General features: G+C 51.0%; 1 protein-coding gene across 6 annotated transcripts in view; it reads left to right on the plus strand.

Annotated features, from left to right (window-relative positions):
• The window catches only part of MAST3 (microtubule associated serine/threonine kinase 3), an 89,446-nt gene extending 65,221 nt beyond the window's left edge, over nucleotides 1-24,225 (plus strand). For 3 of the 6 annotated variants that reach the window (XM_074302457.1, XM_074302434.1, XM_074302452.1), the window contains 9 exons: nucleotides 757-866; nucleotides 5,121-5,269; nucleotides 6,643-6,887; nucleotides 7,238-7,441; nucleotides 8,434-8,660; nucleotides 10,379-10,501; nucleotides 10,853-10,989; nucleotides 13,608-13,795; nucleotides 15,763-24,225. In XM_074302457.1, coding sequence (XP_074158558.1) covers nucleotides 757-866; nucleotides 5,121-5,269; nucleotides 6,643-6,887; nucleotides 7,238-7,441; nucleotides 8,434-8,660; nucleotides 10,379-10,501; nucleotides 10,853-10,989; nucleotides 13,608-13,795; nucleotides 15,763-16,847 — 2,468 coding nt within the window. In that variant the 3' untranslated portion in view covers nucleotides 16,848-24,225. The remainder of the gene's footprint in view (nucleotides 1-756; nucleotides 867-5,120; nucleotides 5,270-6,642; nucleotides 6,888-7,237; nucleotides 7,442-8,433; nucleotides 8,661-10,378; nucleotides 10,502-10,852; nucleotides 10,990-13,607; nucleotides 13,796-15,762) is intronic. The other 3 variants (XM_074302444.1, XM_074302460.1, XR_012488199.1) reach the window with 2 other exon arrangements.
• The last annotated feature ends 1,890 nt before the right edge of the window (nucleotides 24,226-26,115 follow it).

A 26,115-nucleotide genomic window follows, 5' to 3' on the forward strand; every position in this document is an offset into this window, starting at 1 on the left:
GGGACTGTCTTTGATTTGTATCTCCAGCCCCTGACACGTACCTGGGAGATGACTGACTGAGCACTCGCTACATGCGGTCTCGGTGGTCCTGGGAAGTCAGGCTGAGGGCTGAGCTCTTGTTGGGATTCCTGTGTGAGGGTTTGGGCCTGGCTTCCAAATGGGTGTACCTGAGCTTTTCTCTGGCCAGGGTCGCTCCTGTCCCTCCTCCGCGGTGATCTCGGGGTCTCAGTGGAGTTCCCACGGATCTGACTGTTCTCTCCCGGAGGATGACTCAGATTTATTCGGCCCGCCCAACCTTTGTCTGACCTCCATTCTCACCTCTCCCCTGCCGGCTGAACCTCCGAGCTGGATATCGTGTAGATAGATCCAAAACTGAAGTCAGCATCTTTCCCCCCAAGCCCACCTTCCGTCCAGCTTTCCTCATCGCAGCCCACGCGCCTTCCTTGGCTCCTCATCCTCTCTCGCTCACACGTGGAGAGTTCTATTAATTCTACCATCCTTCCCCTTGACACTCTGGGGTCCCTCTTGGACTGGTGGGCGACCCTGCCTCAACTATCTCCCCTGAAGTAGTCCATCCTCCACCCAGCTGTCAAATTAATCTTCCCAAAGCAGAGGTCTGACCATGTCACACCCAGCCCCCAAGGCTGCCACCTTCAAGAAAAACTCAAACAGAAGTCGAAAATTCTCTTATTTGATTTGTGGAGACCTCTATAACCAGCTCCGGCGTCACCCGCGTACCCTTGTTCTTCCTTCCAGCTCGTTCGGAACGCTACCGCCACCTGGGCTCGGAGGATGACGAGACTAATGATGAGGAATCCTCTACTGAAATCCCCCAGTTCTCTTCCTGCTCACACCGGTTCAGTAAGGTACAGGGCTGTTTTAGTACTGAACTCCGTGTGTGTGTCTTATGAGCCTCTGCTCCTGTGAGTCTGGGTTGCAAAACTAGCATTCAGACGCACGATTAATTCCTCTTGGGGACTGTACCCAGAAGTTTGTCAGTCTATCAACACACATTTATGTCTAGAATTAGTAGTAATATATTATCACAGTACGTTATAGTATGTATTACATATGATATATAACATTATGTAGTATCTGATAGAACAGTAGTAATGGATAAGCTTTCCTCAAGCAATCTTTGGCTGAACAGCAGTTTGTCTGAGAGGGATCCGGGAGCGGCCTGTCTGGCGGCTTCACGGGCTGCGTGACGAGGAGGAAGAGGAGGGCTCTGGGCCGACCACGTCTGGAGAAGTTCGCTCCGTTGTGGGGGCCGCAGCCTGGGGGGCAGAGAAGGGAAGCTCGGATTCGTGCCCTGAGGGTTTGCGGAAGGAACTGAGGAGGAGGTTGAGGCTGAAAAGGAGAAGACTCCTCGGTATTGTGGGGACCCTTGGGCCGGGGAAGACTAGGAATTGAGGAACACTGCCTAGTAGTGAGAACCTCTACCAGATGAAACTTCTCCTCATGCCAGCCCGGCTCCAGAACCGCGCCTGTGGTCTGCGGGAGCCAGAGCTCGTGGAGTATTTACCCTTTTATTCCCCACAGCCTCAAGAGGGGGACTGTTCTTACAGTAATGGATCAGAGCTAGGTATTATTACCTCGTTCTTGTTTCAAGTACCAGGGGATCTTGCACTAGAATACACATTGCTCCACGTTATTATGTAATGTTGTATAATAACGTAACATTATTATATGTCGGTCCATATATTATCACATGTATTACTACTAATAGTAGACAATAAACGCGCGTGGATTCGAGGGGGATTGCTACGTGCTGACTATGTGCCTGGGCAATTAGGATCTGAGTGTTCCCGTGACAGCTCAGGGCTTCATCAGCCCCAGAGCTCCTGGAGGAGAGATCCCCTTCTCTTTCTTCAACCAGTAATAAACATTATCCAGGGAATGGGGCAAGGAGCATTCTCTCACTACAGCTAAACAGAGGGAACAGCCACCACTAGGGTAGGAAAGGTCAAGATTCCTTCCAATGGAGTCATCTCTCCTAGATGAAATTAGAAACCTGAACTTTACTAAGAGAAAACGTTTTTTATTAAAAACAAAAACTTTCATGTTCAAGTATTAGTATATTCTAGTCCTTCCCTTAGCAGTTGGGGGTGGAGGTGGAGTTCAGCAAAACCACCCCCTCATTGACCACGTCTGACCAGTTTGTATGGTGCTCCACACTCCTAGTCCCCACCTCTGCTGGGAAAGGAGGGACATGCCTTTTCTCAACTCCTCTCCAGGCTAATCTTGATCAGGGCGAATTACACGGTGCTCATTTCATTTACAAAAGCAAGACTCTGTTCTTCCCCCAAAGCCCAGCTTTGCTGCGTTCTCGTAGCGTCGAGGGCTGGCCGGGCTTCTCAGAGTGGTTCAGATTCCACCAGTGGAGAAGGTCTTAGGTCATAGCAGCTTTCTTCCAGTTAGCAGACCAGTGGTTGAGGAGCTCTTGTCCACACCGACCAAATCATAAAATCCTTGGGTTATTAGGACGGGAAATTCTTATGAAAGTATTTTAGCATAACAGTCAGTGTTCCTAATCATCAGAGTTAGAAAATACACAGAGTGAGATGGAAAGAAATAAAACATCTTGGTTTCTTTCTTTACTAGCTATAAACTTCTTGTTGTTGTTGTTGTTAAATCTAATTCTGAAAAATTCTTTATTTTGAGCCAAAAAGTCCTTCCCAAATGTTCCTCCTTGTTCAGGCATTCTGGCCTCAGAAACTCACTTTTCCCGTCTGGCTTCTCACAGTCACAATTATCTGTTTAACCAAATGTCCCATCAGAGGAGTACTCACACTATTCCTTTTCTTCCCTCTTAGTTTTCCTTCCTCTATCCATGTGTGGAGACTGAAAGGGAACAGGTTATTTATAAAGTATATGTCTTTTCCAGCAGTGTAAATAAATTGAATTTTCTTCTTTTTGTTCTCCTCCCCTCCCCCTCTATTAAGTGATTCGTTCTAAGGGCCCTCCCAGCTCTGACCTCCTTGTTCTAAGGGCCCTCCCGGCTCTGACCTCCTGGGTTCTAAGGGCCCTCCCAGCTCTGACCTCCTGGTTCTAAGGGCCCTCCCAGCTCTGACCTCCTGGGTTCTAAGGGCCCTCCCGGCTCTGACCTCCTGGGTTCTAAGGGCCCTCCCAGCTCTGACCTCCTGGTTCTAAGGGCCCTCCCAGCTCTGACCTCCTGGGTTCTAAGGGCCCTCCCGGCTCTGACCTCCTGGGTTCTAAGGGCCCTCCCGGCTCTGACCTCCTGGGTTCTAAGGGCCCTCCCGGCTCTGACCTCCCGGATTCTAAGGGCCCTCCCAGCTCTGACTCCCGGGTTCTAAGGGCCCTCCCGGCCCTGACCTCCCGGGTTCTAAGGGCCCTCCCGGCTCTGACCTCCTGGGTTCTAAGGGCCCTCCCGGCTCTGACCTCCCGGATTCTAAGGGCCCTCCCAGCTCTGACTCCCGGGTTCTAAGGGCCCTCCCGGCCCTGACCTCCCGGGTTCTAAGGGCCCTCCCGGCTCTGACCTCCTGGGTTCTAAGGGCCCTCCCAGCCCTGACCTCCTGGGTTCTAAGGGCCCTCCCAGCTCTGACCTCCTGGGTTCTAAGGGCCCTCCCAGCTCTGACCTCCTGGGTTCTAAGGGCCCTCCCAGCTCTGACCTCCTGGGTTCTAAGGGCCCTCCCAGCTCTGACCTCCTGGTTCTAAGGGCCCTCCCACCTCTGACCTCCTGGTTCTAAGGGCCCTCCCGGCTCTGACCTCCTGGGTTCTAAGGGCCCTCCCAGCCCTGACCTCCTGGGTTCTAAGGGCCCTCCCACCTCTGACCTCCTGGGTTCTAAGGGCCCTCCCAGCTCTGACCTCCTGGGTTCTAAGGGCCCTCCCGGCTCTGACCTCCTTGTTCTAAGGGCCCTCCCGGCTCTGACTCCCGGGTTCTAAGGGCCCTCCCAGCTCTGACCTCCTGGGTTCTAAGGGCCCTCCCAGCCCTGACCTCCCGGGTTCTAAGGGCCCTCCCAGCCCTGACCTCCTGGGTTCTAAGGGCCCTCCCAGCTCTGACCTCCCGGGTTCTAAGGGCCCTCCCAGCTCTGACATCCTAGGTTCTAAGGGCCTCCCAGCTCTGACCTCCTGGGTTCTAAGGGCCTCCCAGCTCTGACCTCCTGGGTTCTAAGGGCCCTCCCGGCTCTGACTCCCGGGTTCTAAGGGCCCTCCCAGCTCTGACCTCCTGGGTTCTAAGGGCCCTCCCGGCTCTGACTCCCGGGTTCTAAGGGCCCTCCCAGCTCTGACCTCCTGGGTTCTAAGGGCCCTCCCGGCTCTGACTCCCGGGTTCTAAGGGCCCTCCCAGCTCTGACCTCCTGGGTTCTAAGGGCCCTCCCGGCTCTGACTCCCAGGTTCTAAGGGCCCTCCCAGCTCTGACCTCCTGGGTTCTAAGGGCCCTCCCACTCTGACCTCCTGGGTTCTAAGGGCCCTCCCAGCTCTGACCTCCCGGGTTCTAAGGGCCCTCCCAGCTCTTATAGTTGAAGATAAATTTACAGAATTTTGGAGACTTAAGCATCCATTTAATCTAAGGCACACTCCCAGCCAGTAGCATCGTCACCATCTAGCTTATGCTTGGTGACTTCCAAAGGAGGGAAGAACATTCCCTTTTGGGACAGCTCTGATTGTTAGAAGTTTTCCTGACTTCTAGACCACAGCTGTGTCTCTTCCCGCTTCCTGCTGCTCCTGGCTCTGCCTCATGGGATCAAGCAGAACAACCCTCACCTCCCCTGCAGGAGAGGCCTTTGTCCCCTTGGTCCCCTGAGCCTTCTCTGCAGGTGAAGATTCCTTTCCATTGATACTTAAAAGCCCCGAGGCCGCTGTCCGCTCTGACATTCTGGCTTCCCCATGGTCACATAGAGAGACAAAGGAGTCCAGTTTCCCTCCGGGAGTTAGGAGAGTGTGGCTGATGGGGAGCTACATTTTCCCTGATTTCACATGTGTAATTGATACTTATTGATTGCTTTCTGGGAAGGAGGGAGGAGGGACAGAATTTGGAGCTCACAGTTTAAAAAGAAAAGAATGCTAAAATGAATAAATAACAACAACAACAAAAAAGGAATTGGCGAGTCCTGTCCCTTCTGGACCAACCTGTGCGTTTCCTCCACTCTCTCCTGAAGGTTTATAGCAGTTCCGAATTCCTTGCTGTTCAGTCAAATCTGACCTTTTCTGAGAGAAGCTACAGCGAGGACAAGGAAGAGCGATCGGAGAGGTGGGATCGGGGTTCAGGGGAGGAAGAGAAGACCCGCCCTTTGAGCACAGAAGTCAGGTGAGTGGGAGCACGCAGGGCCCGCCCACCACCCACTGTCTGGCCTTGGCTTTCTTCCAGCCCCATGGGTGGCAGGGAGGGCCACAGCTCAGGCCCAGGGGAGCCGCTTTCTGTTCCTTCTGCCTCTGCTGTCCATTCCGGAGGCCTGAGGGCACTGCTGGCACTTTACCAACACCTGGTATTGCCTGGTTAGGGGCTTGAGACCACCCACCCAGGGTTTCTTCTGGCTCTCTGAAAAAAGTCAATTTACCTCTTTCCAAATCTCAATTTCCTCATTAGCAAAATGGGCTTGGGAACTGCCAAGCTCACAAGGTAGCTGTGAGGAACGAGTCCGATAAACCCACATGACACTGACCTAAGAGTCAGAATTGTCCAGCAGCGGAATTCTGCGTTAAGGTAGCGAGTTCCCCGTCACTGAAGACGCTGGATGCCGTTTGGGACCGAGGGGATTCCGGCTTACATAGATCAGAGGCTCTTAATTTTGTTATGTTCTGGGCCCCTTTGGCAGTCAGCCTGGTGAAGCCTTCCAAGGCCTCTCCTTGGAATAATGCTTCTAAATGCCTACAATAAAATACATAAGTTTACAAAGGAAGCCGATTATATATAATTGACATAGTAGTTACTAGCATTTTTCCAATAATGTTAAAAGACTTGAGGTTAGGAACCCCTGACATAAGAATCAGCTGGTCCTGCGTTACTCAGATGGTAAACTAGCAAGCAGTCATTAAGCACCTACTGTGTGCCAGGCTTTGGGCGGAGTGTACAAAGAAAGGCAGCGCGTAGTCCAGAAGGAAGATACTTCTATTAACTGGGACTTGAAAAAGCTTCTGGCAGAAGATGGGATTTTTAGCTAAGATCTCAGGGGAAGCCAGAGGACATAGAGGAGGAATAGAAATAGGGAGAAAGAAGTATTGAAGCACCTACTGTGTGCCAGGCGCTTTGCTAAATGCTGGGGATATAAAGGTAAAAAAACAGGCCCAAGGAGCTTCCCGGTTTCAGGGAGGAAACAGTACTCAAACTACTATGTGGGAATGAGATGGAGACAGGGTGAAGAGGAGGTGATCAGCAGCAGAGGAGGGATTGGAACAGTCCTGTAGAAAGTGGGATTTCGGGTGGAAACCAGGAGGGAGCCAGACATCGGGGGCAGCAGGAGAACATGGCCAGAATTGGGAAGGCCCGCGGTCATCGGTGCATGGGAAGGAGCACAATGCAAGAAGACTGGACAGGCAGGGCTTTGCAAGCCCTGAGTGCCAGAGAAGGGGCTCTTCTGCGCTGGTAGAAGGCCCAGACCACAGCCAGGGCCCCGACACCTCGGGGAGGAAGGACCTTGGCCCAGTGGCTGCCCCTCCATGCCTGCGGCTTTCTCCCTACAGGCTGAGATCCTGGACCTCCTCCGGCTCCCTGCGGCACTCCTCCTCCTCGTCCTCCCAGCCTGAGCGAAGCCAGAGCCCCTCGGCCCTGAGCACCACCTACAGCCTGGACCCCATGCCCAAGTTCGCCTTCTCCTCCGAGGACGAAGCCTCCAGCCAGGGCCCTTCCCAACCGGAAAGACCGATTTTTGTGTTGGGGGAACCCGAGGAGCCGGTGAAAGAAACGGCCAAAGCATCTGCCCTCACAGGTGGGTGCGGCTGGGGGCTCAGCCCTTTGCCCCTCCCTTCCCTGGGGGCTTCCTTTTCCCCACGGGGGGGGGGGGGGGGGTGCTTTCTGACAGCCAGGGAGCTCCTGCGCCTTCCTAGTCCTGTTTTATAGATGGGGAAGTTGCGGCTCCGAGACCCCCAGCCAGCGAGTGCCCGAGAATAGTGTGGATGCAGAGCTTCCGGCTCGGCCCCGTCCACTCCACCTCTGCAAGGGGGGAGAGGGTCTTGGTCTTGCTGGCTCGCAGAGCTCGGGGCCTCTCCCAGGTGCCCAGTCGGTGCTCCGGTGCAAGGGTCACTCATACCGACGGTCTCCCCGTTGTCATTCATGTAGCCGACGGTTCGAGCCTCAGCCACATCCGGCTGCGGAGTAACAGTACCGGGGCCAAGAACTCCACGCCTCGGGGCCTGGAGGGCGGGACGAGCCGGCGCCTCGGTGGCCAGAAGGAGACTCCCGAGAAGCAGAAGACGTCCCCCGCGGGGGGCCGGGTGCCCAAGTCAGCCTCCGTCTCAGCCCTCTCGCTGGTCATCACTTCAGGTAAGGCTGGGCCTCCGGACCGCGGCCCCTGACCCCCGGGCCTCCCAGGAGCCCCCGACTCCTGGACAGAGAGGGGGCGTTCTCCGGGCCTCCTCAGGGGACTTCCCGAGAGATTGTGGCCCGCTCCAGTGTTTCCTTTCGGCAGAGCTCAAGTCAGCATAGGTCTCATTCCTTCTCCAGGGAGGGAAGAGGCAGAGCAAGAACTTGTGACTTAAAGAATCAGTTAATAAACAGTTATTGTGTCTCTGTCAGAAACTGGGCTTTCAGCAGTAGGGATACACCAGAGGAAGGAGTTCCTGCCCTCGGGGAGCTTAGTCAGACAAACTTGTCCTCTCTGGGGACAGAACCAGGAGCAGCAGAGAGACGTTACTTAGAAAATACTTAGGTTTGATGGTCAGGAAAAGTCCTGATAACACAAGGGGACCGAGCGTGGCCCAGGCTAGTGGGGGTGCTGCTCCCCTCATCCGGAGTCTTCCGCCAGAAAGCTTGTGGCCCGAGTTCCTTTGGGAGCTTCCCGAGGCCCCTTCTCACCCCAGAATTCTGTGAAATCAAAGCACTTGGAGCTCGGAAAAAAGAAATCAGAGATGATCTAATTCAGATCTTCCTTTTACCCGGAGAGGGGAAGTGACTCACCCCCATTGCACAGAGGAGGCTCAGGGGCACTTAAGGCCCTTGTTCCCAAGGTCACAAAGTGAATCAGGGCCCGGGCTGCGAGTCGGAGCCTTGGCTTCTGACCTTCTGCTCTGGGAATGGCGTTCAGGGATCCCGGATGAGTCACGGAGGAGCAAACGGCCCATCCAGCGCTGAATCGCTCCCTTTCCCTTCTCTCCCTCTGCTCTTTTCATCTGTTCATTTCTTGTGGTACCAGAGCCACGTGGCGTTGTCCCACGGTAGAACGGAACCTCCTCGAGGGCAGGGGCTCTTCTGCTCACACCTCTGTGTGGCTCTGGGTCTGGCCATTAACGGAGGCTCATTGAATTGAATTTTCACAGATGACTGCAGTAGTGGGGCCCTCATGAGTCCCATCTCCCCCCGTTCCCTCTCCTCCAACCCCTCCTCCCGGGACTCCTCCCCGAGCCGAGACTCCTCCCTCGGTATCACCAACCTGCGGCCGCCCATCATCATCCACAGCTCCGGGAAGAAGTTTGGCTTCAGCCTCAGAGCCATCCGTGTCTACATGGGCGACAGCGACGTCTACACCGTGCACCACGTGGTCTGGGTGAGCCAAGGGGCTGGGTGGGATGGGCGACGTACTGCGGGGGGTTAAAATGTAGTGTCGGATCCGGCAGGTAGTGGACGTTGATTATCGATTATATTTTACCCCTGGTGGTCAGTGATTTGGATTTGGCTCTTTCACCCACCACAGTTTGATTTCTGGTCAGGTCACTTTCTTCGCAGCCAGGTGGCACAGTGTGGGCCCGGAATTAGGAAGGCTCATTTTCCTGAGCCCCTCTAGTGCCGTTTCATTCGTGTGGGAGGAGAGCTAAGTCCCACTTAGCGTCACACTTTGTCCCGAGGTCTTGTGTTCTTGGTGTTGGAGCGGGGCCCAGAACCCTCTGCCCCGACTCCTGTGGCACTCACAAGCTGCACGTAACAAAAATCAGTTCATTGCTTTGTAGATTCATTTCAGATGTTCTGGAGAAATTACATTTATCCTCCACATTATGTATGTCTCAAGTAACGTGTACCCAGAATGACTGAGAAAATGGAATGTCGGCACTTGCACCGACCTTAGAACATGAAATGGCAGAGGGGGAAGCATCTGGAAGGAGTTAAATGAAAAGGGCCAGGAATTCACCATTTTTTCCTCCTGGACGCCTGGGGGGTAGTCTGCCTGGAAAAGCCAATGGACCCCTTCTCAGATCATGTTTAAATGTCTAAAACAAATTACAAAGCTTACAAAGGAAACCAAAAGTTAGTGAAAATTAAGGCATAATTTCTTTTCTCCTCCAACTCACAAACCTCTGGCCCTCAGATTTAGTCTGAATCTAATCCAGCCTCATTTTATAGTTGTGTGAGAAATGAATATTTCTCTTGTAATTAAAAACTAAAGCGTGGGGAATCTCTCTCATAGATTTACCTAGACTGAAGTCTAATCAGTTTAGGCTAATGGGCAATTTCCTAGTCACTGTGTTTACTAGGATAATTATCCCTTTTATCGAGATTGGAAACATGAAAATTGGTATCTCTCTGATCAAGATTTGGGTGAACTCAGTCACGTACCCCAACATAGCTCATCTGTTTGCTTAACCGATCAGGGTTGAATAGGTCCCCTTGAAAACACCTCCTTCAAAGGGCAGACAGACTGTAACCCCACAGTCCTTAAGGGACTTTGGTCTGAAAGAGATGGCCCAGCTTCCATTCTTTAAATAACCTATCAGTCTTATTAATAAAATTATTGAATTACTTCAAAACTATGTCTCAAAATTTTCAGTTATTACAGGTTAACTGAGGCCCAGAGAAAGGAAGTAATTTGCCAATATTTTGCAGTGAATTTAGTATCAAGTATCTATTTTTTAATTGCAGTAGGTTTATTTATTTTTGACACACATTGCTTTGTGAATCAAGTATCAAGCATTTATTAAATGCCTTCTGTATGTCAGGCCTTGTGCTAAACACCAGGGGTACAAAGAAAGGCAAAATCCAGTCCCTCTCCTCGAGGAGCTCCCAGTCCAATGAGGAAAACAACAGATACATTGGAGATGTTCCCAGAGAGAAAGCGCTGAGGTTGGGCTAGTGGCCGTCACTCCCAGAGCCCAGGCAGGTCGTGATTTAATCCAGTGCAGAGAACGTTTTTCATGTACTTTTCTGGGTGGACAAAGGGACAGTGGGGCCAGTCTGCAGCCCCTTTCACCTGCGTTTGGCTGGGCAAGGCAGCGTTCCTGCAGCTTCCCACGAGTCTGGGAACTGGCCGCTAACAGCCGCTCTTTCCTTCAGAGCGTGGAGGAAGGCAGCCCTGCCCATGAAGCTGGACTGAGGGCGGGAGACCTCATCACTCACATCAACGGAGAGTCTGTGCTCGGACTGGTTCACATGGATGTCGTGGAGCTGCTGCTGAAGGTACCCGCGGCCGGGGACTCCCAGGCCAGGGGCGTGGGATCAAATGGGGAGGGGTTAGAGCGGTGGTAGGGACTGCGGAGCGAGTGAGAGTGCCATGGACAGGTGGGGTTTGGTGAGGAACGGGGGAAAGTGGGGGATGAGAAGGCACCAAAGAAGGGGGGGCCTCCCAGCTGTGGGGGCGTCCAGAAATGGAAAGGGGAAAGGAGCTCCCGGGCAGGGAGGTCGTTACACGGACACAAAGCAGGATGAGGATGGGGGAACAGGCAGGGACGCGCAGGGTGGAAGCGGGCAGCGGGCCCTGAGTGCCAGTCAGCCGCTGGCTGCTTGTTCAGCTTTGTCCTCTGTCCTCAGAGCAACAACAAGATCTCCCTTAGAACCACCGCCCTGGAGAACACCTCCATCAAGGTGGGCCCAGCCCGGAAACACAGCAACAAAGGCCGCATGGCCCGGCGGAGCAAGAAGAGCCGGAAGCGGGAGAGCCAGGACAGGTGAGCTAAGGCAGGCCGGGGTAGAAGGGCCCCGGGGCCTGGGCGGCTGGGGCAGAGCCCCGCCTCGGAGTCCGGCAGGCCCAGCTGTTTCTGCCCCAGCCCGGTCCGGGCAGCCAGTCTTAGAATGGGAGCGGTGCTAACAGCACTTCTGTGCTGGCCCTGAAGATTAAATGGGATGATGAGGATTAAGTGAGGGAGCAGCAGGTTTCTTTTTGAGGCACAGGAGAAGCCCTCGAGCTCCTGGGTCTTGGGGGAGTCATTCTCTGGGCCTCGGTTCCCCCAGCTGTTAAAAAAAAGGGAGGGCTTTCTGTTGTGTTCTCTGGTCCCTTCCAGGAAGGTGAGCCTTGCCCGGCGTGGCTCAGCTCAGGGAACTGCGGCGCGGGCAGCCGGGTGGCACAGGGTAGAGTGGGCATTTAGGGTTAGGTCCTGGATCCGAGCTCAGATGTGGCTTCAGAAGCTGGGAGAACCTGGGAAAGTCTCTCCTTTCTTCCTCCGTGTTCTCATTGGTAACATGAGCTGGAGAAGGGCGGGGCAATCCCCTTAGCCCAGGTGGACTCCTGGAGAGTTGGTCCCCACTGAAACAGTGGAACAATTAATTACATCCTTTACCTGACAGGATCCCCAGGTGTGTGTGTTGTAGTAGGCCACTAGAGGGAGCCGGGGTGCAGACAACACCAGGCTCCAGTCAGGAAGACCTGAATTCAAATTCAGCCTCCGCTGTGTGACTGAACAGGTGCTTTCTGCTCTGTCTGCCTCAGTTTCCTCCTCTGTAAAATGGCGATAACTGTAGCACCCACCCCTTCCAAGGCCCTTGTGAGGATCAGAGGAAATCGTATTTTACAAGTACTCAGCACATAGTAGGTGCTGTAGAAATGCTGGTATTATTTTTATAGATATTCAGATGAGGAATCTGAGCTTCTGAGATGTCAAATGACTTGCCTCAAGTCCGCCGGTGGGTGTGGGACATAGGATGCAAAATCCTCCCAACTAGGGCTCCTTCCCCTTTGCTGCAGGGGGGCCCCTTCGGCAGTCTGCCTGCGGATGGACCCTTCCTCAGAATAAGGATTCTGAGTAACTGAAGGAAATGGGGCATTTTTCCCTCCAGTTTGCACATTCTCCTGAAATCTGCCCATGGATCCCAAATTAAGGTCTCCTGCCTCAAACTGTCTGCGTATCCTCTGATTTTCACATAAAAATGCCTGGAAGGGACCTTGCAAAGTGATCCAGTCCAGTCTGCTTCCCTCCCCGCTTTATTTTCTGAGCAGAAAACTTCCTTATGGGGTTTCTCAGGGTGAGCAACAAGAGGAGTGATTTCATAAGCTCTAAAAAGAAATGAGGAATCTGTGGTTTTCCAGTTATGGGTTTTGCTCAAAATAAATCTCTGGCAGAAGTCTGGAGAAGGCGAGGGGCCCCGATTCCCCAGGCACCGCTGGCTAACCAGCAGGGCCATTTATGGTACCGCCACCAGACATGTCTGGGATGACCCTGCACCATCCAAGGCTGCCGAGAACCAGCCTCCTCCAGAGGAGATGGCCGTGCCCGAGCATCCCCCATGTCGCCTGGATTCTTGCCACTGCCTTTTAGCATTGAAGGCCGCCTGCCTTGGAACTTGTTGCATAATCACACATAAAACAGTTTTTTCCCAACACCTCAAACCAGGGAATGATGTCATTCAAAGTAATTTACATTCAGAGATTTTCCCTATCCTAGCATAAATTGATAGATTCAAAAATAGGCCTGAGAACCTGAGAGATAAGTCCTTAGAATATCAGAGCCGGGAGGGCCCTTAGAACCCGGGATGTCAGAGCTGGGAGGGCCCTTAGAACCCGGGAGGTCAGAGCTGGGAGGGCCCTTAGAACCCGGGATATCAGAGCCGGGAGGGCCCTTAGAACCCGGGATGTCAGAGCTGGGAGGGCCCTTAGAACCCGGGAGGTCAGAGCTGGGAGGGCCCTTAGAACCCAGGAGGTCAGAGCTGGGAGGGCCTTAGAACCCAGGATGTCAGGGCTGGGAGGGCCTTAGAACCCGGGAGGTCAGAGCTGGGAGGGCCCTTAGAACCCAGGAGGTCAGAGCTGGGAGGGCCCTTAGAACCCAGGAGGTCAGAGCTGGGAGGGCCCTTAGAAGCTGGGAGGTCAGAGCTGGGAAGAAACTTAAAATATAAAATGTTTGAGGTAGAAAGATCTTTATAACAGAATAAAGACTGTAAGAGCTGGAAGGGGCTTTTTTAATGGTCAGAGTGCACTAAGTACAAAAGACATAGAGACTACCTGGTTTAGGAGTAGATTTTAAGATGAGGGGGAAGATTAAATTCTTTATTTTCATCTCCCTTTGGTTTTCTTTATACTCCTGTGGACTTAATTTTATGCCTTTAAAGTTCTTCAAAGAAGGGGTCAGTCCATCCTTGGGCTTCCTCAGACTTCCAGAGGCACCATGTCACAGAAAAGTTTAAGGACCTCCGAAACTCTGTTAGTTTACAAGTGAGGAAGATAGGAGAGAAGCAAAGGGACCTGGGACAGCCACACTCTGGCCTTCATAGGCCCTGTGTCCATTCCAAGGACGATTTGAGCTGAAGTTTATTCCTTTTTTCCTAACGTGGAAATTTTTGTTCTCTGCTTTTGAAGGAGGAAGTCTCTTTTCAAAAAGATCTCCAAGCAGTCAACGATGCTACACACGAGTCGGAGTTTCTCTTCTGGCCTCCACCACTCGTTGTCTTCCAGCGAGAGCCTTCCCGGCTCTCCTACGCACAGTCTGTCCCCTGGACCGGCCACCCCTTGCCGCAGCCCTGCCCCTGACGTCCCACCAGGTACCGGTAGGATGTTCCCCCTTTCCCAGGAGGTATCTGGGAAGGAAGGAAGCCCACTCAGTATTTGGGGCCATCTCTTCTCTCGGGTTTATTTTTCCAGTTGAATCAATGTCTTTTAGTGTGAAAATCCTTGTAGAAAACTCCAGATTGAGGTGGGTGGTTAGCTCTCACCAGCAGCACACTTCTGGGCTCTAAGGAGGTTTGTCTTCCTCAGAATTTTGGTCAATTCTGCCTTTTTATTTTAAACTCCTCTGTGTGGGTCTCTCCTGTGCACCAACATGGAATTTAATATCATCCATACCATCAGGTACCTACTATGAGTCAGGCTCTCTCCTAAGCACAGAGGAGACAACGAAAGGCAAAAGAATGACTCCGCTTTCAGAGAATTTGAACTCCAATGACAACATGCAAAACAATTCTGTACAAGCCAGTTATTTACAGGAGAAAATGGAAATCATTCACAGGGGAAAAGCATGAAATTAAGAGGGACTGGGACTGGAAGGAAGTCTGGGAATCCAAGGGTAGAAATGAGCAGGGATGGGAAAAAAGCTGCCAGATTTATTTTTGCTAATTCCCCCAAGTGAAACCTTATTCTGAGAATCATCTGGTCATTAGGAATAGAGATAGTTTCAATGTCTGCCCCTCCTCCTCACCACCCTCTGTCTTCAGACAAGTCAGTCCAGTCCAACAAGCACTTGTTGTGTGCCATACTCTGGACAAGTGGTAAGGGTTCAGCAACAGTGAAAAACTGCCCGTCCCTCAAGAAGAGTCCATTCTATTGTGGGATACAATGTGTAGAAGAGTCAGTCATCAGGAGGATGTTTAAGGAAAGGACTAGTTCGCTAGGGGCAGCCTGGGAAAGCTTCTCATGGAGCACAGTCCGGGAGCTGAACACTGAAGGCCGCTAGGGGGTGCAGCGATTGGCCCTCTGGAGTTGGAAACAAAAAAACTCCAGATATTATCTAGCTAAGGGAATCCTGCCTCGTTGTCTCATCTGTGAAATGGAGACAGTCGTAGCATCTCCCTCTCCCAGAGTGATTAGAGTGAGGTAGTTTTTGTAATATGCTCTGCAAATTGTAATGCTATGTAAATGCTAGTGATGATGATGATGGTTGAAGGAAGCTAGGGGTTTTTCAGAAGCAGGGCTGAAGAGAGAGTGTGCCTTCCAGACGTAGGAAGCATCTAGGCAATAATAATAATAATAATAATAATAATTTAGAGATAGTCGGGAACAGCAAATAGACCCATGCACTTCAAACTTAGCATCCAGGGTATTCTTGGGGTAATGAACCCAAGCAATGGACCAGGGCCGGACGATGAAGGAGGCTCAAGCAGAGGCACCAGGGAGCCACCAACAACTCCTGAGGTCTCCTTGCTTGGGGGCCTCCAAAGGCGTGGTCGACATTATCCCTCTGCTCATGTCGAGCTCTGAATCCGGGATCTAAGAGCTGCCTCGGTTGGGTTCCTCAGTTATGAAATGATGATGATAATAATAATAGTAATAGCCCTTCTGTCCCAGAGTAGTTAAGATGATCATTGAAAAGCACTTGATACAGGGCCTGGCACATAGTAGGTGCTTAAATCCTTCCTTCCTAATGATAATGTCTCTCACTTGCCAAGGCCACCCCCTTCATTGCTATTGCTTCTGCTCCACCCTGAAGCACGGGGACAGAAAGCACCATTGATAGGGAGCTGCCCCCCAGAAGCCTCCACCATCCCCTGTTGCTCCCAAGGGCTCTGCTTGGGCTCGTCAGGGAACAGGCAGAAGGAGGAGGAGGAGGAGGAGGAAGGAGGTTTGCTGGGGGAAGCATTCCCGACTCTCCAGAACACCAGTTGGATTGCTCAGGAAGGCTTGGCTGAGTTTCCCTGGAGAGGAGAGAAGGGCTCTCTGGGGGGCTGCCCTCCTTCGTGGCCTGGGTGGTTGGGGAGAGCTGTGACTTGGGGTCCCACTTGGGGTGTTCCTCGTTTTTCAGATACCGCGTCTCCACAGAGCACTTCACCCTCCTCCAGCACGCCCACCTCCCCCGCAGGCCACATCCGGCCTAGCTCCCTGCACGGGCTGGCCTCCAAGCTGGGGGCCCCGCGCTATAAAGTGGGTCGCCGGAAGTCAACAAGCAGCATCCCACCCTCTCCGCTGGCCTGCACGCCGTCCCCAGGACCGCAGCCCCCCTCCCCGCAGAGGTCTCCATCCCCTTTACCAGGCTACCCCAAAAACCTGTATGCCTTCCAGGGTAAGACCTTGTCCCCCCCAATGATCACCAGGCAGACGTCCCGGCCCCGGAGCGCCGAGACCCCCCGATCTCCCCTCTTGAAGCGAGGGCAGTCTGCTGACAAAATCACCCCCTCCTTGGGGGAGAAGAAGCCGTCGGGGGGCCGTAAACTCACCCTTGAAATGCCGGCGGGAGACGGGGACGGCCTGGAGGAGGCGTCTATCCAGGCCTTCTCGGGGGCCGGTTACGCGGGCTCAGTGAGCCGGGGCAGAGACTGGGCCGGAGACCGGCACGAGCGCGACCAGGAGGTGGTGGTCATGAGGCGCCTGAACCTCTCAGAGCGCCGAGACTCGTTCAAAAAGCAGGAGGCCGTCCAGGAGGTGAGCTTCGACGAGCCCGAGACCCTGGGCGCGGGGGACGAGGGCTCCTGCAGGCAGGAGGGCCAGGCGCAGCCCGGGGCGCGCGAGCAAAAGCCCCCGCCCGTGCCCCAGATCGCCCTGGAGGGCCGGGTGCACGAGCCGGGCGCGGGCGAGTGGGAGTGCCAGGGCTCCTACCCGCCCCTGCAGCTGGTGGCCAAGGTCTACACCGAGCAGACGGACGGGACCAAGGCGGTCGAGTACAAGAGCCTCTCGTCCCAGCGGCGGAACAGCCGGGACCTCCGGGACTTGGGCTCGGGGCCGCAGCCATCCAGGGTGGGCCGGGCCCTGCGGGGGCCCCTGCAGGCGGCCAAGTCCTTGCCGATCCTCCAGCTCTCGGGAGGCCAGGAGCGGGCGGGACCTGACCCTCGCACTCCCCGGAGTCCGCGAGACGCGGGTCCCTCGAGGAGGAAGGACGGGGACCGGCGCTAGGGGCCACGCGCCGGGAGCCTGCCCCCCTCCCTCCCACCCGCATCTGCCTCAGAGCCGAGTCATGCATGCGTCCTCGCGGCGGGAGCGGGAGAAAGGGAAGGCCGAGCCTCGGGCCGTCGGAACAAGCCCAGGACGAGCAGCGTGGACTCGGACGCGTCTTTTTCTACGAACTGGAAAGAAGTCTCCTTATTTTTGTAGCAGGCCGTGGGTGAGAGAAGGGCACTTTTGTAAATAGCCAGGAGGCAGATCCTACCATTAATTTATTACTTTTATAAGCTAAGCTGAGATTGGAGCACAGAGCTTCTGTGAAGGCACCTTGACCCAGCGTGGGGGGCTGCCTCCTCCCCCAGGGGTGAGGAGCCCGCCTGCGCATCCCTCGGCTGGGGGTTTTCTACGGGGGGGAGGGGAGGGCTGGGGTTTAACTCGCGCCGTCTGGGGGATCCAGCCGGCTCGTGGTCTGGCTGCGGTCGGGAAAGGGCTGGATGCTGCCCGGCTGCAGACGGGAGGGAGGGGGCTTTCTGCTCCAGAGCAGGATGGTGCGGACAGCTGCTCCAGGAAGCTCCTCTGGCCAGGGGTGTCTAGATCAGGCTGTGTGATTCAGAGATGACACAAGCAGCTCCTCTTTCCCCCCACCCCGCCTCAGAAGTAACCCCGTCTTCTCCTTCAGTGAGATGCCCCCCCCGGCCCCAGGCACATGCACATGCACAGCAGAAATGGCTACAGCTGCAAACTTCCCCTAAACAGTGTCCCGGGCTGGAGCTGCCCCTGCTCTGTCCAGTGACCTTAAAGAAGGAAGGAGGCGCTCCTCCGCTTCCTCTCCACCTCACACCCAAACAGACCTTGAATGTTTACCATAAATCAGCACTTTGGGAGGAAAACAAGAGCCTCTGGGGACACCTTCTGCCAAAACAGAAGTTCTCATGGGATGTTAGCATTAGTGTGGGATTTTCCCGGGCAGTTTTAAAATCAGAGCTGGAAGAGCTCTTAGAACCCAGAGATGTCAGAGCTGGGAGGGCCCTTAGAACCCGGTATGTCAGGGCTGGGAGGGCCCTTAGAACCCAGGGGGTCAGAGCTGGGAGGGCCCTTAGAACCCATGAGGTCAGAGCTGGGAGGGCCCTTAGAACCTGGGATGTCAGGGCTGGGAGGGCCCTTAGAACCCAGGAGGGTCAGAACTGGGAGGGCCCTTAGAACCCAGGAGGGTCAGAACTGGGAGGACCCTTAGAACCCAGGAGGGTCAGAACTGGGAAGACCCTTAGAACCTGGGATGTCAGGGCTGGGAGGGCCCTTAGAACCCAGGAGGGTCAGAACTGGGAGGACCCTTAGAACCCAGGAGGTCAGAGCTGGGAGGGCCCTTAGAACCCAGGAGGTCAGGGCTGGGAGGGCCCTTAGAACCCGGGAGGTCAGAACTGGGAGGGCCCTTAGAACCCAGGAGGTCAGAGCTGGGAGGGCCCTTAGAACCCAGGAGGTCAGGGCTGGGAGGGCCCTTAGAACCCGGGAGGTCAGAACTGGGAGGGCCCCTAGAACCCGGGAGATCAGAGCTGGGAGGGCCCTGAGAACAGGAAATGGCAAAACAGAGAACTGAGAATGTTAAGAGCTGGTCTAACTTGCCCAAGGTTAGTAGCAGAGCCAGGACTACGACCTGCCTAGAACCTCCAGCCCGGGATCTCTCTCTTCCTTCAGCCCTGTGCCATTGCCATCAGATGCCAGCTGGGCATTGCTCTACATTTTGTTTTTCTCTGGGTCCCTCTTGCAGGGATTTTTCTCTCTTTGGGTCTTGGGGGACAGAAGGCTTCTGCTTTGTCTCTGGTCCCAAAACCCTGGTTTCAAGAGTTCCAACCTGCATTTCTGAACTTCCAAACTTCTTGTGAGAAGTGCAGCTAGGCAGGCGGATGCCCAGGAATAGGGCTGCCTTGCTATAATTTAGTGCAATCTTACTTCAAGATGCAAGTCACGGTCCTCTTTAATTCACTGAGCACACCTTCACTGGCATTTTTCCTGTCTGGACTAGCGGGGTATTTAAGGCTGCGCTGAGGTGGGGCTGTGTTGTCTGTGGGACCAGCCAGGGAAAAGCCGGGCTCCCTGGGAAGTGCAGGGCCAGTCTCCATCACCAGAGAAGCTTCTCTTCCTGTGGGTCGGCCTGCAGGCACCCTGTTCCTGAGCTGGGCTCTTCCCCACAATCCTGGCCCAGCTAGAGACAAGGCTAGCCCTTTGTTCAGTGAATGATGTCATTACTTCCACTCCGGCAGGGAGTGGGTCCTCCAAACCTCAGCCGAAAACAGATGGAACTTGCACCATCCCGGACATTAGATTATGGATTAGCTCTTTGGGTTGTTATTCTTGTTAGATTGTTTGAAGCTTTGTCTACAGTGCCTAAAGGGCCTGAAATTCCTTAAGCTGGTTGACTTGGGAGCATAGAATGCTAGAGAGAAAATCAAGATGACCTAAGTCCTTACTGGCTGTGTGACCTCAGTTTCCTTATCTGAGGAATGGGCTTGATGGATTCTTTTTTTTCCCCTGAGGCTGGGGTTAAGTGACTTGCCCAGGGTCACACAGCTAGGAAGTGTTAAGTGTCTGAGACCAGATTTGAACTGGAGTCCTCCTGAATTCAAGGCTGGTGCTCTATCCACTGCGCCACCTAGCTGCCCCTTAAGACCTTTCCAGCTCTCAGTTTATGTTCCTACTATCCTCTGTGCAGGTAGCTCCTCCATCAGTATCAGTAATGGCCAGTCTGTTGTGACTGACAAAGTGGGTCATCTTATGGCCAACTTTAAGGTGATGACAGACCCATAGTGGGCCCCACTACACACCCTCTTAGCCTCTTAGAACCTGCAGAGTCCAGAAGCATTGAATAGAGCTTCACTGGGGGAGAACCGGGGATAAACCTTGGCCCGACCAGTTTAAACTTCTTGGTTCTAAGAGGAGCAATGGGAAGAAGTTTAAAAATGCATCTTTCCAGAATAGATCCATGGGCATTTATTAAGCACTTATTGTATCCATCAGCTCATAAAGAGGGAGACCAGCCCCTGTCCTCTGGAAGCACATTCTTCTGAAGGAAACTCAGGTTTTTGTAGGAGCTCATGACCTGAAGCCCAATTACTGGAAATGTTCAGGGGGTAGGGTAAGGTGTAACCATTTATAAATTCCCCGGTCATATATTTTTATCTTTTAAAAATATTTTTTCTATTCATTTACCCTTGGCCCCTGTTTAACCTTGAGAACATGCATTCTGCCTTCTTTAATTATCTCGTGTTCTTTTACATTTGGATAATGCTTTAAAATTGTGTGATCTCTTATCTGTGTTCTCCACAGCAGGGGAATAGATGGAACAAGGTTCCCCGTTTCCCTTCCAGTTGGACATTTTACTTCCCCAGATGTAAAGCATCAATGGGAGTTTCCCTTGGGATCCTTAGTGGACAGTGTCCAATGTGTTGGAGCCAAGTTTCCTCATGCTTCCCCAGGAGAATCCTCCAACCACAGTCAGGCCCGAGGCCCATAGTCAAAGGTTTAACCGGTAGCTGGGACTGGAAGAGCAGAAGCTCTGCTGATACAGCCGGTCTCAACGGGACCACGAGGACGACCTTGCTTCCCTGAATGGTCATCCCTGTTTTATCTTGCACGTCTTTCCCAAGTATTGACCAGTGATTTCATGCTCCTTCCTTGGATCTTGTCTGCTGGTAATTGCTGTTCCCCATTGCTAGTCTAATTCCTGGTGCATAGTGGATGTTGGATAAGAGAAAAATAGTGACCTGGAGAGAGCTTTGCTAATGAGTGTTGCAGGAGGTCATAAGTCAACTCAGGAATCATTTATTAAATCATCATTAATCACTCACTTAGCAGCTTAGAAGTGGGTCAGAGACGAGCATAAAAGGTAGTCATTTCTCTCATGGTGAGTCAGGAGGCCGGGCCTCCAAGTCAGGATTTCTGCTGATCCCTACATGATCCTCGGCTCCTTCTCAAAATCATGTTTCCAAATAAGTGAAGAAAATCAGGCAGCTAGGGAGCGCAGTGGATAGAGCCGTGGTCCTGCAAGTCCAAATGTGCCCTCAGGCTTTTACTGTGTGGCCTTGGAGAAAATTGAAGAAAATGTCAAGTTTCCATTAAAAGTTAGTGAAAATAAAGACATCATTTTGTCCCCATCCATTTTGTACACTCCCTAATAGCTATCCACAGACTTGGAGGCAGGGTAGGGGTATCTGTGGACCCGAGTTTAAGAACTGCTTCAGAGCCAGTTCTGCTACCGTCCTCCACGGGACATTTGGCCAGTCACTTTTCACGGGCTATAAATTTCCACCCCTGTCATCCAAAGGGGCTGGATTAGCCCAGTGCCCTTAACCTCTTGTGTGTGTCCTGAATCATGTTTTTTAAATGTCTAAAACAAGACATGTAGAATTACAAATGAAAGTTATGAATTGAGGTAACTATCAAAAAAGTAAATGTTTAAGTGTTCACTGATGATAGGTTAAAAACTCCCTACTTAAGTGATGTCTTGCTGAATTGCCTTCCTATTGGAGGCAGCTAAGTGACCCAGTGGATTAGGGGCTGAACCTGGAGTCAGGGAGAACTAAGTTCAAATCTCACCTGCCTCAGTTTCCTTCTCTGTAAAACAGCACCTACCTCAGAGGGTTGTTGTGAGATATTTGTAAAGTCTTTAGTGCAGTGCCTGGTACGCAGTAGGTGTTCTATAAATGTTTATGCCCTTCCCTTCTCCCCAGAGGGAGAGAGCCCCTTTATTATTATCTGCCAATAATATCATGATATCTGCCATAGTTTTTTGAGTTACAAATGGCAGCTCTGGAAGGTACTTAGAACATGCATAGAACAGAAGGAAACTTAAAATGTTAAAGCTGAGAAAGCAAGGTCAGAAGTGGGAGGAATCTTAAAAAAGATTCTCCGAGCTGAAAGGGGGGTTGAAAACAATGTTAGATTGGGAGGTGTTCCCTCTCCAGAGAGGGCTTCAGGCAGAGCTGAAGTGACTTCTCCGTGTTACTGTAGTTTAATTCATGAGGATCAGGGACCTTACAGTCCAATTGATCCATTTTACAGGAGGTTTGTCCAAGGTCACGCTTTGGCAGTCGTTGGCAAAATCAGGACTGGTCCAGTCTCCCTAATCATTCAGACATCTTTCATTTTTTTAATTGTTTTAATTTTTTTTCCTGGTTTCTTTATGAAGCACGTTGGGAGAGAAAAATCAAAAGAGTTAAAAAATCATAAAAAAAGAAAGAAGTGAACATAGCATGTGTGCATGCAGATATTAAAAGAAAAATAACTCACCCAGGTTTTCTGGGGCCAGACAAAAGTGAAACAGGACAGAAATCCATTAACCAACATCATTGGGCTTAGATTTGGGGCAAGATGTCACTTTCCAAAACTGAAAAATGTGAGTATATACATTGGCAGCTTCAGGACCATCTGTGATAGATTTAGGTTAAAGCCAGGAGTAGTGTCATTTACTTGTGATCCCTGCTCCCGGGGAGGCTCCAGCTGGTGGATTTTGTGAGCTCAGGATTCCGAGCTGCAGCCGCCTAAGTTATCATTTGAGGGAGCTTGTGGGAGTAAAGGGCCATCAGGTCGCCCAAGGAGTTAAAAACAGCAGGCTGCTGCAGCCCCTCTGCTGATAAATTTGGGGATCAAGCCTCTAAGTAGGAGATTCCCCTAATCTCAGGCACAAAAAAAAAAGTTTATGTTGAAGGACTTTGACTTTACAGGGACATTCCAGGGCTAGTTTGCCAGCATAACACCCATGGATTTAATTTCTCTTGCGTTTCCTTTAAAACAGGAAATAGCCATTTTTAAATGATTTTTTTTTCTCTTTTGAAGCCAGGTGGTTGCATCCTTTAAGGCTTAATAGCTTAGCCAGAAGTCTAATCTTGGATTCTTCTAGACCTTAGATGTTCAGCAAAACATTTATCGTGGTAGAAACTGGAACCACTCCATCCAACAAGGAAGAAAACCTTTCATTGTGACCTGTGTGAACTTAAGTTGTGTGACAACAGTGTTGTCTTCCTCTTGTAGAGAACCCCAAGAGCTCGCCCACAGAATTCCCACAGGGTCCCAGCTGACTTCCCGAAGCTTGTTTGCAGACCTATAGAAGTAAATCTGGCAGGAATACTCAGGGTATTGAGCAAGACATTTATTTAGGTAGCACGCCGGCCCCTTCTGACCTGCAGCTTGTGTACAGTTAGTGGTCCATCCGCTGGTCAGAGTTCCTGTAGTCCTAATGGGGAGTGTTTAGGAGATTGTTTGACCAAATGATCCATCTGTAGCCAGAAGGAGTCTTGGTAGATATGGTTAGCCAGTAAGTGACAAGAAGTAGAAGTTATTCCAAACCTCTGTTTTTACAGAAGGGTAAACCAAATTTCTGAATGACCAGTTTCCCATAACCCCCTTTCTTATTCTTCCATTAAATCTGGAGAGGAAGTAGGAATGATCAGATGAGGAAATTCTGCCCTGAATTCTAGAGGGAATAATTAAGAAATCTAGGAAATGTTCAGCATGTCTATGGGAATTTTTACATTTTTTTTCCAGCTCCTTCCCTACCCCAACCCCCCCCCCCCCCCCCCCAGAGTCAGAATACATAAGGAAATGTCTGGACCAACTTCTTGTTTGTCTTTTGGGAAACATTTCATAGAATTACAACTTGTAATGGAAAATTCAGCAGCAAGGGAATGTTGCTGCCATGGCATAAGCTTTCTGCTTCCTCCTGTGGTTTGAAAGACAAGAATTAGCAGTGTCTGCTCCCCTCCCCTATAATAGCTCAAGTGCTGTTTCCCACACCCCTTTAACCAGGGGGCTTTCTGCTGCCAGGGTTCTGTGTAAGTTGGTAAGCTTCAAACACTCCCTGACCCCTCTTGTGGTGGTAGTTTTGTATGAACTTGGAGCCGCTCCTTCCTGTTCCCCTTGTTTTCTATGCCATCAATGTTTACATTTTGGTATGCATGTATGCGATTTCTGGGGTTAAGCTCCTGCCTCAATTGTGCTGAGAATCCCAGGTACCAGGCCTTTTACATGTTGAATTTCTAGATCTCCTGTACAGTTTATTGCTGCTGATGAACGTCGATATCATGTTGCCAGCCTATGTCAAGTGTGATTTTTTTAAATGTGACCAAAGCCTTTGGGTAGTTCCCCCCCATTTCCCTTCCCTGCCATCCCAGGCTTCTAGGTCTGTTGGGCCTGGTTACTTTGCTCATTGCCCTGAGGTCTCCTCGCCCTGTCACCCGAAGATGGGCTTTCCTCTGTAGAGAAGTCAGAGGTCACCCTGCCCTTTCCATCACTAGCTGGCCACAGTGCATGACTTGTTCCCCCAACTCCATTTGCAGAAGCCTGGGAACATTATCTGGGTTTTCAATTGAATAAAAAAAAAATAAGACAAAAAAGAAAAGCATATGTATTCATTTGTGCTGAGAAGTTAATAAGCATTTACTAAACACCATCTACTGGTCAGGCCAAATAGCAAAGAGCCCCAGCTTTCTAGAGGTTCATAGTTTAATGGAGGAGACCGCCGACAGATGTATACAAACATGATCTAGACAGGTTAAATTGGAGGTAATTGACAGGGAGGGCATTTACATTGAGAAGCCTCAAGAAAGGCTTCATGTAGAAAATGAGGATTTTAGAGAAGACAATGGAGTGAATTGCCATGGGACTGCTATGAGAAGTAAAGCAGTGAGTCCTCTGGAGCTGGGAAGAGACTTACAGATAATGGAGTCAATTTAAGTGGGCTTCAAACCAACACCTTTCCACTACACTAGCCCAACATTCCCACTTAGAGAGGAGGAAGCATTTCAAATAAAAGTCACGATGAATTTCCTTGCATGAAACCCCGACAAGAAGATCCTGTTGGCAGGATCCCTTGATGGGAGAAACTCAGTACCCATTTCTTCACAATAACTGTAAGGTGGGCAAGAATATTATTATTTTTTATGAGTATTATTCCCATTTTGCTGATAGAGAAACAGGCTTAGGTTGAAATGGTTTGCCCGACATCACATGGCAAATCTGGAATCATAATCAAAAAGCATCTGGAATCAGTTCATCAAAAAGCATCTATTAAATTCTTACTATGAATTCAACACTGGGGCAAAAAAATACAAGATTTTAAAAAAACAGATACTTACATTCTAATGAAGGAGAAAATGCATCTACCAAGCATTGGGCAGCTATGGATTCTGGGAATGGCTTGCAGAAGGCCTCTGAAGTGAGTCAGCAAGTCAGGTCCTAAATGGGAGAGTGTTCAAAGTTTGAAGGAAAGATAAAGAGATGGGGAAATGAAATATTCTGTGTGAGGAACAAGTAAGAAGGAAAAGACTGGAAAGAGAAAAAGTCGAGGTAAGAGTTCTAAATTCTACTTGGAATTTATATTTCCATCTACCAACACTTATTATGTGCTTAATAGTAGGTTAAGCATTGGGGATACAAATATAAAGAATGAAAATTCCTTCCTTCAATGAACTTAATTCTAATGAGAGACATAAAAACATGTAACTCTACATGTGCATATATTTAAATGTAAATATATAATGTGTGACATATTTATACATTTGAATAATGTCTATATTTACTTATATAAACACATGGATATTTATATATGTAGATATAATTATGTGTTTACATGTGTATGTACAAGTGTAAATATATACAGCATAAAAGGAAATTGAAGAAATTCAGATATTTGAAGAGAATTTGGTAGAGAAATCACTCAGCAAATGGGGTGATCAAGGAAGGTATTGTGCAGAAAATGGTGTTTGAGCTATGTTTTAAAGGAAAATGAGGAATCCATGAGGTTGAAATAAGGAGATGCATTCCAGTCATGGAGCATGATATACCAAAGGATCAGAGATGGAATATCGTGTATGTGTGAAGAACAGAACAGAGGCCAGTCCGGTTATTTCTCAGAATAAGAGAGAGAATACCCAACACCATGGAAAGGTAGGTTGGGGCTGAATTGTGTCATTCTTTAAGAAGTGAACAGAGAAGTATATGTTTTAAAGGCAATAGGGAGCTGTTGAAGTTGATTGAGGAGAGTGACGGGATCTTATCTGTGCTTAAGGAAATTCACCCAGGTCCCTGTGTAGGATGGATTAGAATGGAGTGAGTCTTGAGGCACAGAGGCCAATTAGGAAAATGTGCAATAATCTTCAAGAGTGAAAACTAGTAGAAGTGTTTGATTGGAGGGGAGTTGGATTTGATGACGTGGAGACAAGAATACAAAAATTGGCAACTGATTGGATATTAGTGGGAGGGGAAAAGAGTAAGGAGTCCAGAATAATGC

The sequence above is a fragment of the Sminthopsis crassicaudata genome, chromosome 1 (assembly GCF_048593235.1).
Source record: "Sminthopsis crassicaudata isolate SCR6 chromosome 1, ASM4859323v1, whole genome shotgun sequence".
In the NCBI taxonomy this organism is placed as follows: Eukaryota; Metazoa; Chordata; class Mammalia; order Dasyuromorphia; family Dasyuridae; genus Sminthopsis; species Sminthopsis crassicaudata.